At 48.3% G+C, this 12,467-nt stretch overlaps 1 protein-coding gene and 1 pseudogene across 1 annotated transcript in view; both read left to right on the forward strand.

The window, feature by feature from the left end:
* The first annotated feature begins 5,192 nt into the window (after positions 1-5,192).
* LOC123234463 lies at positions 5,193-5,900 on the forward strand (annotated as a pseudogene).
* A 3,208-nt stretch (positions 5,901-9,108) lies between these two features.
* Positions 9,109-12,467, forward strand: part of LOC123234462 (cytosolic 5'-nucleotidase 1A-like) — a gene marked incomplete at its 5' end in the record, with an annotated part of 32,753 nt that continues 29,394 nt past the window's right edge. Inside the window, one exon of the mRNA XM_044660362.1 lies at positions 9,109-9,135. Coding sequence (XP_044516297.1) covers positions 9,109-9,135 — 27 coding nt within the window. The remainder of the gene's footprint in view (positions 9,136-12,467) is intronic.

Raw genomic sequence — 12,467 nt, forward strand, 5'->3', positions numbered from 1 at the left:
TTCTGACCTCCGGGAGTTTCCTTTTTACAATGGGGACATGACCTGTTAACAGGTAAGTCAATCCAGGAGCTATTCATAGAAAGACACTGTGGGGGATGGGGGCATCTAGGCGGCTCAGTAGATTGAGAGCTAGACCCAGAGGTGGGAGTTCCTGGGTTTGAATGTGACCTCAGACACCTCCTAGCTGTGTGACCCTGGGCAAGTCACTTAAATCCCATTGCCCAGCCCTTATCACTCTTCTGCCTTGGAGCCAATGCTCAGTATTGATTCCAAAAAGAAAGGTAAGGGTTAAAAAAAGACACAGTGGGATTAAGACTTGATTAAAATTGAGAAGGGCTTCTTGAAGGAACTTTTGTCTTATGTTATTCCACTCCTCGAAAGCATTCTGTGGCTCCCCATGAAATGGACATTTCTCACTTTGACATTCAAAGTCCTTTATAAACCGGCTTTGAGTTACCTTTCCAGTCTATGACAGCTCAGAAGTGGAAGGGATCCCAGAGGTTCTTCTAGTTCTGTGTACTTGATTAAGAATACTCTCAACAAAGTCACCAACTTGTCTAGCCTCTGCTTGGATACTCTAGGCATTGGGGAACCCACTATTTCCCCTCTAACCTTGGCTTCCTGGTCTCTCCCTTCTATTCTCTCTCTCTTGGCCTTGTCCATAGATCTCTGGGCCTCAGATTAGAACGTATCCCATGCTTGGAAAGGCTTCCACTTCATCTGCAACTTTTCTCCCTTCTACAAAGAATGACCCAAAGTTCAGCTCCTCCAAGAAGCCTTCCCCGCCCACCTTGGATGAAAGGGTTCTCTTCTTCCTTGAATCTCTCTGGTCTCTACCTAGGCCACTCCTTTGCCCTGGTCTCCTTCCCTCTTCTCCTGTAGCCGTGGGGGCACTTACTTGTGCTCTGTAACCTTCTAGAGAGCAGGCTGGGGTCGTCGCTCTCACCGTCTCCTTAGGATCAGGCACCTCAGGGCTTCCCACCTCACCTGTATTTTTTTTTAAGTCCAAATGTCATTGAATCATTTCTCTATGATGGGAGTAACCAGGGAAGGCGAGGACCTGCTGGACGGAGGGCACTTCTCATGGACCTGGGCATCCTTTCGCTTTAGGCCTTCAGACTTGGCAGATCCAGCTCATCCTTATTCCATATATTGACAAATTAAAATTTGATGAAAAATTGTCTCTGAAAACAGACCAGCGGAGACACATAGTCATCTCCAGCTAGTGTGTTGCCATGGAGTCCTGCATGATGTCACAGATTTAGCATTCCAAATACCAACAAGGCGGGGAAGAAACGTACAATGGGTGTGGGAAAGGGCCAACATCTATTTAAATGAATCATCTTCACCCTTTAGGAAATGAATCAAGAGAGTACCACAAAGAAAAAAACCGTGAGTATCAGGGAGGCGGTCGGGAACAGAAAGGTTTCGAGCCTAGGCAGGAGCTGCTGCCTTTATTCAGCTCGTGTCTTGGCCTTGGCTCCCTGTCGAGGGAAGGCAGGGCGTGGACAAAGACCAGGAGAGGTTGCACACCCCTGTTAGGCCTCCTGGGACCTTTCCTTGGCAACCTGACTTTGATGGGTTCTCTGGAGAGGAAGGATTCTCAGGGAGCACACAGGAGCTTAGGAAGGGCTCCTCTCTCCTTGTGCCAGTGGGCCAGGGTGCTACTTAAGGAAGTCTCCTGGGCTCAGATGGGGCTCCTTTGATCAAGAGCTTTCCCAAAGGGCCTTGGATAGACCCCACAAGAGGAAAGCCACACAGAGCACCACACAGGGCCTCCCCAAGAACTGCCTCCATTCCAAGCGCCAGTCAGGCTGCAGCCCTCTCCTGACCGATCCAGAACGATTCAACCCGTCAGGCAGCTCTCTCTGCCTCCCCTGGGTTCCCGCCTCCCTCCCGCAGTCCAGAGGCTCACAGATTCCTCTCTTAATTACTTACTCATCCCGGCTCTCTCACTCATTGATCCAGAAGCCTTTCTCCAGCCGAACCCTTGAAAAAAGTTCCAGCAGGAAACCTTGGCTTAGCCCTCCGGTCGCCAATAAGAGTCTCGAGTATATCAGTTTAAATGAGCGTTTCGACCGGTTCTGTTTCTGCGCCTTCCATGATTATTGAATCATAGAATCATGGAATGTTAGGGCCCAAAGGGGTCTTTCGTAATGTTCGTATACGGAGGAAAAAGCGAAACTGAGGCCTGCCCGAAAGAGGAAAGGAATCTCCAGAGTATTAATACGGTACTAGAGGCGGAGACGCCTCAAAAGGCTGATCTCTGGCAAGGCCAAGGTAGGGAACCGTGCCTGAGGGGAAGGTGAACCCCGGAAGGAGAGCAGTCGTCCCCTCTGGGACCCGAGCCCAGGGCACCGCTTCCATGGTGGGAGGCTGTCACGGGGAGAGCCCAGGAAGAAGGGACCGGCTGTTGGTCTGGTATCTGGCATCTCTACCTGCCTATTTATTACAGGGTCATCTTGGTTCGGATCAGGATGTCCCGGGGGCAGCAGCCACCCCTATTTTGGGGTCCTTAACAGAGCCCGGCACACCGTAAATACTTGGAGAATTAAATTGGGAAGAAGGAGCAAATAGCAGACTGAGCCAAGTACCCGGATCGCTGGGCCTCTCTTTCCCCTCCCAATCACTTTCCCCTCAATCATTTGATGTTTACGTTACATCTTCAAGATGAAGCGCTCCATGGCTGGCCAGACACGGACGTGAAGGCCAGCGGTCACTGCTAGCCCACGGTCTGGTGCACAAGGACGGGGGGCATTGCAAGTATCAGCCGTGTTAAAACTCAGACTAGAAATGAGAGCCCCTGAGCCAGCCAGAAAGAGTCCCTGCCAGTGCGGGCCGCCTGGGAAAGCGCCGATGAGCATTATGTGGGCTTGGTGGGCTTGGTGGCGTGGTTAAAGATTTCCCAATTACATTTCTGATGGATTCCTAAATGGAAAGGAGCGTCTGTGAGTGAGGCAGGCCCGGAGGTTCTCGGGATGAAGCTGCGGCCTGCCGGGGATGGCCGGCCCCGCAAGGACCCAACCCCAAAGGGCCGAGACGGCTCACGGCTTAGAGAAAGGCCGCGTCTCCTAACTGGCACGTCGCTCCCATGAGGGCTAAGCGCCCCCTGAAGACGACAGAGGGGTGCGTGGGCCGTGGGCCACGTGGTTAACTTCTGCTAATAGTTAGGCCGGGCAGGAGGCGACAGAGGGACCTCCCCTGCTCCGAGCCCGACCCCTTGGAAGGACTTTGCAAGGGAAAAGATGATTCTTCTGCCCCCGAAGACCTGTCCTTGCCCCAGTTATTCCAACAAATCAGATGAGTGCCGGCACGGCTCTGAGGCCTTGGTGGCTCTCTGGGCCCATTTCCTTGGCCTTTTACCCTCCATCCAATCAAATAATCACTTTTTTTTATTAAACCCTTAACTTCTGTGTATCAGCTCCTTGGTGGAAGAGTGGAAAGGGTGGGCCCTGGGGGTCAAGTGACTTGCCCAGGGTCACACCGCAGGGAAGTGTCTGAGGTTGAATTTGAACCCAGGACCTCCCGTCTCTAGGCCTGACTCTCCATCCCCTGAGCTACCCAGCTGCCCAAAATAACCATTTTTAAGCATTTACTCTTTACTGATTCTCTGAAGGCAAAATGAAAAAGTGGAGAACTGGAGAAAAGGAGAAAGGCCCAAGCCATGGTCCTGCCTTCTGGGAGCCCAGTCAAATGGGGGAGACAAGTGTGTGTAACGCGCCCTCTCCCCCCAGGCCCCGAGAAAGGCTTCTGGGAGAAGCGGAGATGAGAGCCCAGATCTGAAGTTAGCCCGGGAAAGGCCGCCATCTAGAAGAGGAGAGAGAATGCTCTGGGCAGAGCCGGTGATGGCCCAGAGGGTACAGGGGGAACGACGTGTGCCAGGCACCTGAGGGGGAGGCCGGGCTAGCCTGAGCGAACGTGGAGAGGGAGGGAGGCCCCGGAACGGGGAGCTTTCAAAGCCAAACAGGATTTTAGGATTCCAGAGTTCGCAGGAAACCACTGGAGTGCCCTGAGCGATGGGCAGGGGGTCAAAGGGGCCCCTCCCGGGCTTTAGCTTTGGGAGCTGAGCAGAGAATGGCCGGCGGGCGAGCTGATCCACAGCAGTCGTGACCACAGGCTGAGGGCGAGGTGATGGCTGCCCACCCCAGGAGAGGAGCGAGTTGAAAAGGGAGACGCCCATAACCAGAAACACATCTAAATGGATTTTACACACATGTCGTTTGTATGCGTGTTCCGTATGTATGTATGTCACATCTGTGTGGAGGGAGCGAGGACAGGCTAGCTCACCTCAGCACACCCGAAGCTCCCGAGTGTGGAAGGCAGAGCAGAGGAAGGCGGCCAGGCCAGCCTTGGGGGACGGCCCAGGGGAGGCGCGGAGGCGGCATATGAAATCTCGCGGAGGAGGCAGTTGTCCTGTTTGGCCGGACTCCGAGCGGGCCGGAGCCGGGTTTGGAGTAACCAACTGAGGAGCCGACATTTTCAGAACCGGAGGGAGCTCTCGGATGGTCCAGAAAGGGAAGGGACGTGGCCAGGCTTGGGCTTTGGGGGAATTATTTTGCCTGCTGTGTAGACAGAGGATAGATTGAAGAGTGAGGAAGCTGGAAAACCAGTTTCATTTCTTTTGAGCATGGAGGTGATGGGTGCTGAGGGTGCTGGTCTTGTGAGTAGAGACAAGGCAATGGGTACAAGGGACGTGTGGAAGCAGGCTAGGCAAGAGCCGGGGAGCACGTGAGGGACGAGGAAAAGAGAAGACGGGAGAATCTGTGGCCACCAATCTGGACTCCCGGAAAGGGGAGGCCCTTTAACAGAAACGGGCAAGTCAGTCTGTCTGTCTGGGGGGGGGGGGGGAGGAAATGGAAGAGAGGATTCTCTGTTTTGGACGGGCCGAGTTTGAATTGAATTTCTGTCCTTGGTGAGATATCGAGGAAGATTAATGGTAACAGAGAGCTGGCGATGCTGACCGGAGCTAAGGGCAGGGAGAGACCTCGGAGGAGTCATTTGGGGACGTGCTAACGTTGTACCCTCCCTTTGACTGATAAGGGTGACTGAGAGGAGGACCCTGCCACACACTGGCAAAGAGCACTTCCTGGGAGTCAGGAAATCTGAGCTCTGGGGGTTGCTTGTGGAGGCAGCTGGTTCCTCCACTGAGATCAGGTCACGGCGAAGGGCAGCGAGCGCATAGGCCGGAAGCCATGTCGGGCTACGGGCCGTGCCGAGGAGAGACCAGAGTATATGTTGGCAACCTGGGAACTGGTGCTGGCAAAGGAGAATTGGAAAGAGCCTGCAGTTATTCTGGTCCCTCAAGAACTGCTTGGATTGCCAGAGATCCTCCGGGGTTTGATTTTGTGGAATCTGAAGATCCAAGAGATGCAGAAGATGCCGTCTGAGGCCTAGATGGAAAGCTGATGGGTGGCTCTCGGGGAAGAGTCCAGTGGTCAGCGGGCACGACCCAAAGATCTAGACAGCACAGAGCACCTGCACGGCGGCCATTTGGTCCTGACGACAGATGTGACGAGTGTGGGGAGAGAAGTCACCGGGCTTAAGACGGCCATCGCCACGGCTGAAGGAGAAGCAGGTTACCATCTCCATCTCCCTCGAGGTCCAGAGGAAGGAGGTGTTCTCGCTCACGGAGCAGGAGCCGTGCTAGGGAGTCAAGATCTGCACCTCCTCGAAGGTTAAGATCAGCATCTCTTTGTAGATCTAGGTCTGCTTTGACCCGATCTCCATCTGGCTCTTTAAAAAGATCAACGTGTTTCCAGTCATCCTGTTCAAGATCCACATTCAGGTCTCTCTCAAGACCGAGAAGCAGTCGATCAAAGTCCAGATCACCATCTCGGAAGAGAAGCGGCTCACCTTCTGGAAGTCCTCCTAGAAGGGCGAGTCCTGAAAGAATGGACTGAAATGAAGAAAAATTCACCGTTTAGGAAGAAAGTTATTTTGTTTACACTATTATAAGGGATTCTGTGATGTCTGTTCAATGTAAGTGTAACCTAGAAGGCTATTTGAACCATCTAATAATCAGAATGGATCTGGATATTTTAAGAGCTCTGCAAATTTACATCCGTGGACTAGTGTAAATTCTTGTTGTATGTATTAACATCTTTTGATCGGAAAATGAGTTTTTTACTGGCACATTTGAGAATAAAAATGTGTTTCTAACAACAAAAAAAGGAAATCTGAGATCCAATTGTGAGTGGAGGAAACTCCTCCTTTCATGTGTGACACTGGAAAGCCCCCTTACCTCTCTCAGACTCAATTATTCCATCTCTACGACGAGATCTGAAGACAAGGAGCTACAAGAGACGACCTCTGCAAAGGCTTTTCCAAAAATCTCCAAGTATAACTCATGAGAATATCTCCTCCTAAAGGGAGCTCTTTCTCCTTCTTTTGCTCAGTGTGCATCGTGATGAAGATGGTCATTATTAAACAAGGTAAATCAAGGGGAAGCAAACAGGATCTGTTCTCCCAAGAGCCACAGGAAGCAGGAAGCTGGACCAGAAAGAATGCTGCTTTACACCTCTGAGGAGAAAGAACGCCCCCAAAGTGCTCGCCAAATCCTAAAGCAATGCGCCAATGCTGCTTATTATTATTGAGAGGCTTACTCAATTTAAGACTTGGAGCAAACCTTGATGGTCGTCTAGTACAAGCCTCAACCCCCAAGGAATCATGTCTATAGCATATAGGAGAGGCAGTCAGCTGGCCTCTGACTGGCAGCCACCAATGAAGGGGAAGCGCCCAGCCTCTAGAGCAGGGGTTGGCAACATATGGCTCTCGAGCCATATCTGGCTCTTTTGAGGGCCAGATGTGGCTCTTTCTGCAGGAGCCATAAAGTCCATTTTTTCCAGGCGCTGTTACAGGAGCGGCACTGTGAGCACTGCACGGCTCTCACGAAATGACATTTTAAAAACTGTGGCATTTATGGCTCTCGCGGCCAAAAAGGTTGCCGACCCTTGCTCTAGAGAAAGCCCATTTCCCTTTGGGATAGCTCTAATGATCATTTGGGCTTTTTCCTGACATAGTCTATTTTTTTCCATTTTATACTTCTTTCTTCTGGCTCCAATTTTTGGGGTCAAACAGAACAGGTCTAATCTCTTCTTCCATTTGAACTCTTTGAAAACTTCCAGGCAGCTCCTTCTTGCCCTTCCCCCAAGCAACCTGTCCCAAGTACAGCGTAGCCTTCTATTTCTCCTTTCAACTCATCATCCTATGGAATGACCACAAGGACCTTCACTATCCTGGATGCTCTCCTTGGGACAATTTAGTTTACTGATCCACAAGCATTTATTAAGGAGCTATCATGTGCCAGGCACTGTACCAAATGCTGAGGATACAAAATAAAAGTGGCCTAAGGAGCTTCCACTCTAGCAGGAGATATCATGTATATATAGAAACACAGAGAAGATGTTGTTCATCCTCCTTTTCAATGAGGAGCAATGACATCACAGGGTGATGTCTTGACTTGTACATGAATTGGATATAAGGGAGGCAGAACTGTACCCAGTCATCAGCCTCACTCTCTTTCAGTCAGAGAAATCCAGTGGCAAGACAAAAGCAAGATGACTGGTGATGGTCTAGGATGTAGTGGATGACCTTGGCCTCTTCCATGTCTGACCAAATTCTAAGGACTCCATGATGCCTGCTTCCACCACCTTCAGGAGACCGTCGGGACAAATTGATCTCATCCACATTCATTCCACTGAATGAAGTCTTAACGTGCTTAGAGTAGACACTCTTCCAATTCATCGATGGGTTGGAGGCTTCTTGGTTACCCTCAACCTGACTTAGCCCATTTGTTGAGATGGTTTTATCAGATTGTGGCTGAGCATGCATGCTACAACTTCTTGAAATCACAGGTGAGAGTCGGGTGACAGATGGATGCCAAAGTTGGATGTACAACCCTGCAGAGGTGTTAATCCTTTGTAAACATTCCATAAATCCCAGGAGAGAATAGATACAGAAGAGAAATAGTGTAATTTGGGGGAGCAAGACCCTGACATTCATGGGATGCAGTGGTTCCTATTACCTCTAGGGTCTAGAAAGATTTTGTGCAGAAGGTTGTTCTTGAGATGAATTATAAGGAAACTAAAGATTCCAAGAGGCAGATGTGAGGAAGGAAAGCATTCTGGGCCTGAGAGATGGTAAGAATAAAAGATGGAGTCAAAATGGAGTGTGTCAGTAAGGAGAAGCGAGTAGGCCAATATCAGTGGATTACCCACTAAAGGGTAGCAAGCCCAGAACTTGGCATAATACTCTCGATGCGGTGGAATCAGAGAGGAGCATAGTGAATATGATCCTGATTTCTAAATGGCAAACTTCTCTTAAAATAGTTCCAGGGGGCAGCTGGGTGGTTCAGTGGATTGGGAACCAGGCCTAGAGAAGGGAGATGCTAGGTTCAAATCTGCCCTCAGACACTTCCTAGCTGTGTGACCCTGGGCAAGTCACTTAGCCCCCATTGTCCAGCCCCGACCACTCCTTCTACCTTGGAATCAAGGTGTAAGGGTTTAAAAAATATAATAGTTCCATATTCTATCCAGTCTCTTGGCTTCCATCTTAAATGAGCTCCTCAAAAGGAGAGGGCAGACCATAAAACACTCTACCACACTCTTTTTCAATGAGTTTTTATCTAAGCACACTTCTCCCATCCTAGATCTGCAAAGTCTGTTATTGTTTCCCCACAAGTTCTCTCCTCTTCTCCTGCTCTTCATCATCATCTGATTGTCCCAGTGGTTCTTCATTAGATCAATCAATAAACATTTGTTGAGTGCCTACTATGTGCCATAAGTGACACAAAGACAAACTCAAAGTCTCTCTGAAAACGTTAGTATTATTAGTGAGACACAAGAGACAGTGGCTCTCTGTTTGTTCTAGGAGCAAAGCCAAACTGTAGTAGCTTAAAAGAAACATGAGATGTGCAAATTTAGAGCCATCTCCATCTCCATCCTGAATGTTCATCTGGGCTATTGGTGCCTGATCTTGTGGGAGAGTCTTCGAAGGTCATATTGGCTTGATCAGTCATGTGACCCTGCCATTGTGGTGACATTTGGGTCCTCTTTGAGGACAAAGGAAAATAAATAATCAACCAGCTAAGTGCCAGGCATTGTGCTAAATGCTGAGGCTACAGAGAGGCAAAAGACAGTGCAAGCCCAGAAGGAGCTTACAGTCTAATGAGGGAGACAGCATGCAAACAAATGTAAACAAAGCAAGCTATATATATGATAAAAAGGAAAAAATAGAGGGAAAGCACTAGAATTAATGGGAGGCGGGGTTGGGAAAGGATTCTATTGAAGGTGGGATTTTGGTTGGGACTTAAAGGAAGCCTGGGAGATCCATAATCAAAGCACAGAAGGTAGAACAGTCCAGGTCCGGGGGACAACCAGACAGAATGCCCAAGGATGAGAGAGAGAGTATCTTATTTGTAGAATAGCCAGAAGGCCAGTGTCACTGGATTGAAGAATATATAGAACGAAATAAGATTCTTTAAAAGACTGGAAAGCACAATCAAATGTAACTGACTGCTACTAGCAGCAATGCAGTGATCCAGGACAACCCCAAGGGACCTATGAGAAAGATGCTCTCCACATCCTGAGAAAGAACTGTGGGAGCAGAAACGCAGAAGAAAAAATAGGATTGATCACATGGTTCAATGGGGATATGATTGGGGATGTCTACTTTAAGTGATCATTCTATTGCAAATATTAATAATATTGAAATGCGTTTTGAACAATGATACATAGATAACCCAGTGGAACTGCTTTTCAGCTCCGGGATGGGGGAGGAAAGAGAGGAGGGAAAGAACATCACTCATGTACCCATAGAAAAATATCCTAAATTAATTAACTACTTTAAAAAAAAAGGGAAAAAAAAGACTGGAAAGGTAGGAGGGAACTGGGTTACGAAGGGCTTTGAATGTCAAGCAGAGCATTTTTTATTTGCTCTGGAGAGTATTAGGTTTGAACCACTGGAGTTTATCGAGTACAAAGGTAGGCTCTAGGAAAATCACTTTGGCAGCTGAATGGATGATGAACTGGAGAGGGGAGAGAATGGAGGCAGGACAGACCCCCTAGAAGGTAATAGTTCAGGCCCTGGATAATGAAGCCCTGCACCAGAGAAGGAGAGGAGACATTTTTAAAATGGTGCACATGTGAAATCGGAAAGTTTTGGCCACAGCGTGAATATGGTGGTAGTGGAGACGGTCGGGATGACTCCTATGTTGGGAGCCTTGAGGGACTGGGAGGAAGCGTGCCCTCTAAATAAGAAGAAAAGTAGCAGAGGGGGGAAAATTTAGGGGGAAAGATTGAGTTTAAGATGTCTACTGGACATCCATTTAGAGACATCTGAAAGGCAGTTGGAGATGAGAGACTGGAAGTCAGTGGAAAAACTGAAGCAAAAAGGTTGATTTGAGACTCACCAATACAAAGATGATAATGAAATCTATGGGAGCTGATGAGATAACAAAGTGAAGTAGTCTAGAGGGAGAAGAGAAGAGGGGGCACCTATCATGAGAGGGAGTGTTGAGGAGGATCCAATAAAAGAGACGGAAAAGGAGTGGCCATAGAGGGAGGAGTAGAACCAGGAGAGATGTCCTGAAGACCTAGACAGAAAATGAGTACGAAGGAGAAGGAAGCGGTCAATAGTGTCAAAGGCTTCTGAGAGGTCAAAGAGAATGAAGACTGAGAAAATATCATCGGATTTGGCAAGTAAGAGATCACCAAGTACTTTGGAGAAATAATTTTGGTGGAACGATAAAGCTTGGAAGTTGATTTGTAAGGGCTTAAGGGGACCACGGAGACACCATTTATACAGGCTTTTTTGAGGAGTTTCACTATTAAGGTAGAAGAGATGTTGATAACTAGCAGGCATGGGAGGATCTAGTGAGAGCTGTTTGAAGATGAAGGGGACATGGACATGCTTGTAGGCAGTAGAGAAAGAGCTGGTACAGAGAGGCCCAAGGTAAGTGAGAGATGACAAAGGGGGAAATCTGTTGAAGAAAATGAGGTGGAATGGAATCATCTGAGAGATGGAAGGGTTGCCCTTTGGTAGGAGTGAAGGCACTTCATCAGGTGATCTGGGGTGAAGGAGGAGAGAGGGGCAGGAGATACTGAGTGATAAGAGATGAGGAAGAGGGGAGAAGAGAAAGCTTATGGTGAATGGCCTCAATTTTTTTCTGTACAATATGAAACAGAGTTCTCTACTGCCAGGGTGGGATGTCATGGAGGATTTCATGAGGATGAGAAAGTTGTGGAGAACAGCAGAGTGAGCTGGGAGGAGAGGTGGAAGAGTAGTAAGAACCTAGTCGAAATTGTTTAACATCAGTTTGTGGTGTCAGAACAGTAAGAACTATTGTGATTTTCTTAGCTTCTGCTCAGGAGCCCTTGGGTAGGTCATAGGAGTGGTCTAAGACAGGATTGGCTGGGCAAAATCAGCAATATAATAAAGAGGCTAGAGATTCAAGAGAGGACATCGTCGAGTTAGATTGGTTCATCAAAGGGTCAAGATGGGAGGAAGAAGAGAGAAGCAGCTAGTGCAGGAGGGATGGCCTGGAAGAGAACTGAGGGCTCAGGGAAAGGAGGTCACAGGGTAGCTAAAGAGTAAGGGTATGTAAGGGAAGTCAGAGGGAAAATGGCAAAGTCAGTAGATTTATTACCAGATGAAGGATTTCAGAATTCGCAAACATATAAAGGCAGTACAGTTATGAATGGTGTCAACGGCAAGGTTGTGACCATCTTTGCATGTAGCTAATGTGGCATGGAGGAGAAGCTCATGGGAGGTAAGAAGATTAAGAAGGGAGTGGTTAGGATATTTGAGAGAGAACAAATCTGCATGTTAAGGTTCCTAAATATGAGGTCAGGAGTTGAGAGAAAAATTACAAGTAGATGCAAAACTTATTGAGAAAGGAAGGGAAGTGGCCCGGAGGGGAGGAAGCAGGGTCTGGACACAGCAGCTACTCAGATTTTGATGAGCTGGTAGATATGAATAGCCTGCCCCGTAAAGGAAGAGAGCCGTTCATCAGCGCATCACTTGTCCTTCTGAAGGTGGAGAGCATTTTCCATCCGGGTCCTTTGGGACTGGCTGGGATCATTGTCTTCATCAGAGTAGTCAAGTAGTTCATAGTTGGTCATCATTACAATGTTGCTGTCACAATATACACAATGTTCCCCTGGTTTGGTTAACTTCACTCTGTATCAGTTTATAGAAGTTTTCCCAGCTTTTTCTGAAACCAGACTAGTCATCCTTTCTTATTCAATTATAGTATTCAATCACAATTACACAATATATGTTCAAACATTCCCCAATTGATGGACATCCCCTCAATTTCCAATTTTTTTGTTCTCCCAAAAGAGAGCTGATACACACATTTACATGGAGGGGGGGGAGGAGGAAGAGAGAGAGAGAAAGAAAGAGAGAGAGAGAGAGAAAGAAAGAGAGAGAGAGAGAGAAAGAAAGAAAGAAAGAGAGAGAGAGAAAGA

This window comes from Gracilinanus agilis, chromosome 2, assembly GCF_016433145.1.
Source record: "Gracilinanus agilis isolate LMUSP501 chromosome 2, AgileGrace, whole genome shotgun sequence".
NCBI lineage: Eukaryota > Metazoa > Chordata > Mammalia > Didelphimorphia > Didelphidae > Gracilinanus > Gracilinanus agilis.